This window comes from Triticum dicoccoides, chromosome 3A, assembly GCF_002162155.2.
Source record: "Triticum dicoccoides isolate Atlit2015 ecotype Zavitan chromosome 3A, WEW_v2.0, whole genome shotgun sequence".
NCBI lineage: Eukaryota > Viridiplantae > Streptophyta > Magnoliopsida > Poales > Poaceae > Triticum > Triticum dicoccoides.
In genome coordinates, this window is record NC_041384.1 from 606,748,203 (window position 1) to 606,752,656 (window position 4,454).

At 47.0% G+C, this 4,454-nt stretch overlaps 1 protein-coding gene across 1 annotated transcript; it reads right to left on the reverse strand.

Annotated features, from left to right (window-relative positions):
- Positions 1-330: 330 nt before the first annotated feature.
- On the reverse strand, positions 331-3,594 carry LOC119272286 (WUSCHEL-related homeobox 5-like). Its single transcript, XM_037553799.1, has 2 exons — positions 3,151-3,594; positions 331-1,092 (listed from the first exon to the last, which is right to left on the reverse strand). The coding sequence occupies exons 1-2, from the start codon at positions 3,587-3,589 to the stop codon at positions 665-667; spliced, it is 867 nt and encodes a 288-aa protein (XP_037409696.1). The 5' UTR covers positions 3,590-3,594; the 3' UTR covers positions 331-664.
- Between the last annotated feature and the right edge of the window lie 860 nt (positions 3,595-4,454).

Genomic DNA, 4,454 nt, shown 5'->3' on the forward strand with positions numbered 1-4,454 from the left:
ATTGACCATGATACTTATCTCGTCTACAATGTTTACACATGATACGCTTGTGTGTGCTTCACACTTCATGACTTAAACAACTAATCGAACAATAAACCTCTTTTTCTCACAAGAAAAGAAAATTCTATACACCTCTGAGTTTCTCTAAGGGGATGTTTGGAGCGCTTATAGTTTGTGTGTAGCCACATGTATTTGTATCTCAAGCGAGAACAAAACGTCGGTAGATATTCAAAACTTACAATCATTTCAAATAGACCTTTAAAAGTAAAAGGAAACTTATATTCTTATGAAAAGGGGGTGATACCTGAAATCTATTGAGAACATTGGCGATTGTTTCATACCCATGGTTAGATGAATGATATGATGAAACAAGCTAAAACCAAAATAGAACATACACCTTGCAATAAAAGAAATTAACTGGACTAACTCAATGAAATTTAACAAGGTTTCCAATGCACGCTTCAAGTTTATGAAGCAATACACATTTTCCTCATAATTATCTAAGTAAACCAACATTCCAACTAAATATCCCATGAAAGAAAACCGGTACATCTACTCAATGGCTTGTCCATGAGACTAAGAGATAGCCTATATGATTTCAACAAAGTACTTGTCGAGCATATCAGCAATCATGCATCACCTTGAGTGGCCTTCACCAAAGATGTCATAGATCGATAGCAATGTGTCTGTTGGGGATCTTGGGACTCTCCGTCTCCCAAGAGATCGACCCTGAGGTCGATGGCCTCACGGAGCCAACGCTCCCGACGCGGCGGGTCTTCCTGCGATTTGCAAAGGTGGGGTACTGTGGGAACAGATTCAGAAGCACGGGGCGGTGGGAGTAGGCGTCAGGCGCCCCGTAGCTGCCGGCGGCCGGGGGGCACTGGAGTATGCGCAGTTGTTGAGTGTTGGAGTTGTTCGGAGATGCTGCCTGGTAGTACATGGCGGCTTGCGCCTGTGCCTGTACATTGCCATGCGCCATCATCTCCGCACTCGGATACATTATCTGCGGCTGCATCTGTGAGTAGTAGGTTGCATTAGCCGTGTCCTGTGCTGCTGACCCTGACATGTAGCATGGCTGCTGCATGTACATTGCTGCAAGAAAAAGGAATATGGATCCAACGAAAAATATGTCAGTATAACCACAATAATAGGCATGTTTGGATTGAGAGTATCTTTTGTGTGTTTCCCGTATTTTGCTCAATGTCGAGCAAAATATCGGGAAACAGAAAGCTCATAAACTTACGCTGAATATCCAAACAGATTTCTCTTGATAATAGATAAAGTTGGTTTCGTTGAAACTCACAGAAACAGGAGCAATATAAATCGATCATGGCCATTTTGATCAAGTTGATAAATAAAAAATGGTACAAACAGAAACTACTCGCTGCTGGATTGGCTGGCATGCCTCGTTCCACTGTCAGGTCCACAAGAAATTTTCCGTCTTCCTACAATATGGGCAGGATTTCTTACTAGGTCTGGACACGTCGGTGCAGGATGGTTAATTCCATCTAATCTGGGGCATGCGCGCATGCATGTACAATGCAGAAAAGATTAAAAGAGCTACAGGAGGTAGCAGCAGCAGGATGCATAGCCTAGCCCTGCAACGTAAAATCGTGTGACCATGACTGCAAGGGTTTCCCTGCTCCATTGACACTCTACGCAGCGACACTTCGTGGGAAAGGAATCGGCGTTTGTTTCAACAGGAGGCTATGCACAAAACAACTCTTGTTCGCAAGATTAAAGATGAGATCAGGCTCTGGAATATGGCCGGCGCTGGCATCCCTTTTGACCCTGGTTGAGTTGTAGGCTCTGTGTTCCTTTTCTTTCTCTCTTTCCCCCCTTCACCTGCTGGGTGTTTGCCCGCTTGGGCTGTCTCCTTGTTTTTGTTCCCTTCTGATCAATGAATTTGGCAGAGCAACTGCCAACATTCAAAAAAAAAAAAAACACTTCGTGGGCAAGATGAGAAAGAAAAGGCTTCTCCTCAATTGACCACTCAGAGGTGTTTGCAATGTTGGTCGTGTTGCAGGCAGCCGAGCGCAATACTAGGCGTGTTGCGGATTGACCAGCCTAGCGCTACGCGTACTACAAATCAGCCACACACGCAACCTTATCTCCTCGGGTCATCGTCTTCTTCCCGACACATGCCGTTTTCCCCAAATTGAATTTTCTTTGGCAGGTCATGCCTGTCCAATTCCTCTCCAAGCAGCTACCGCACTGATGCTCCAAGGTTGTTCCCATTGTTACATGGCATCTCCTTGGAGCCATGCACCATCACCGCAATTTTTGTGCAGGGGCGCTACACCATCGCTGCCAGAGAAGACCATCGAACAATGCTGCGAGCGGCAACCCCCGAAGCTGCGAAGGAGCGGCGGAGTCGTGGGTGTGACGACCGCAACAGACGGCGCTGTTGCAAGTTACGGCTGTGAGCAAGGCTGGGTGTCGTGATCTTTGAGCCGGTTGACATATAGTACTGGCAAAGACAATAAACAACAGGTGCCACTACAAGCGAAAAGATGGAGCTACCTTGCATCCGTGCGTGCACATCGTGAGCAAACAGAATATATACTCCCCCATTCCTAAATATAAGTCTTTTTAGACATTTTAAATAGACTACAACATATGGATGTATGTAGACATATTTTAGAGTGTAGATTCATTCATTTTGCTTTTTATATAGTCACTTGTTGTAATCTTTAGAAAGACTTATATTTAAGAACGGAGGGAGTATAACCAAGCAAGCAAAGCAACCTTGTGCATGCATGCATACGAACCAAACTACCAAAGGGACATCACAAAACAGACAACAGATAGTACAGGTACGTGCTACTTCATTTCACTTTCAGAAACGAACGACTATAGATGAGTCAGCATCCATGCGTGTGCTAGTAATTTGCCCAGATGGATGCCATACCATCCAATCACATGACCAGTTTTGACCAGCAGACGCATGAAAGCCGTGGGGGTTTGCAAATGAAAGTCATAGATGCATATCCCTTCCAGCTAAACCCCAAACGTAAAGCTAGGCTAAGAAACGCACAGGCGCTTTTGGAAGCTAATCAATCAAGATGTACTACATGCCAATTGCCAAAAGCAGATTTAATGGAATGGCGTGTCGAAGGAAGAGATGGAGGGGTTCATGTGCGGACGTACCTTCTCCGTTGCATGCAGGAGTGTTCGGCGCCGGCGGCGCCTGCAGCTGGACCGGGGAGAAGGCGTGGCCGGGGGTCCTGCGGAGCGTGGGCAGCGGCTGGGGACGGCGGAGCTGCCTAGCGAAGTAGTCGGATCTCTGCTGCTGCTTCTGCTTCTGGCGCAGCCGGTTCTGGAACCAGTAGAAGACGTTCTTGCCCTCGATGGGGCCGTGCTCCTGCAGCCTCGCCGTCACCTGATGTATCTCCTTGGCGGTGGGGGTGCGCATCCCCTGGCGGTACAGCCCCTCCAGCACCGCGATTTGCTCCCTGGTGGGCACCCAGCGCGCGTTTGCCAGCGCCGCCGAGTTGGGGGATATCGGCGGGGAGAGGGGCGCCGACGTAGGGGGAGGGGAAAGGGAGAGGATGGTGATGGCTCCGTCGTGGTGTTCGGCGTTCTCCATGGCTAGCTAGGAAAGTATGGGTTTTTGCGTTTGTGTGCGGTTGCGGTCGGGCGGGGTGTTGGGGTATTTAAAGGCGCGTGGGAGGGTGAGAACTGGAGGGGAGAGGCTGGCCGCTGTCGCCGCACAGTGCCGATGGGGCCAGCAGAGGCGCGGCAGGGTGGCGAGACTCGTGTGCCAGCTATTTGCCGTGTACCGCACATGTGATCATGATAAGACACTACACATATAGTAACATACGGGCTGGTACCTATGCCGAAAATAACTTTGTACCAAGTATACCATGTAAACGCGCATGGCCAGTTATGCTTCCTCTGGATCTATTCGGCCATTTAGTAATTCACACGGTCAACGGTTTTCGTTTTTCTTCCCCAAAAGCGCAATCATATTTCTCAATTGTTGGATCTAGATAGAAATACACGTGAGTTTGTGTGTTTCAGAAGAAAAAATATATATGAAAAGTGAACATATTAGTTGTTATCCTTGTCCTGATCGATCACGTGCATACACATTTGTATGTACACCAGGATACACCATACCGGTGGTGTTCTCTGATACCATTTGACTAAAAAATAACTTCGCTCCAAGTATAGCACGTAAACGTGGCATGGGCAACTGTGCTCCCTCTAAATCCATTGATTCGATAGTCTAGGAAATCACGGTTTATGTTTTTATTTTCTCCCATAAAAACACAAAAATGTTTCTCATTTCTTGTATCTGTGAAACACGCATGAGTTTGTTTGTGTGTTTCATAAAAAATGAAGGAAACGCAAATTAGTAGTTGGTATCTATACCGACACTGTCCGGACACAGTTGTATGTAGACTACAATACAACGACAATGTTTTTGGTACCATATGACTCGACAA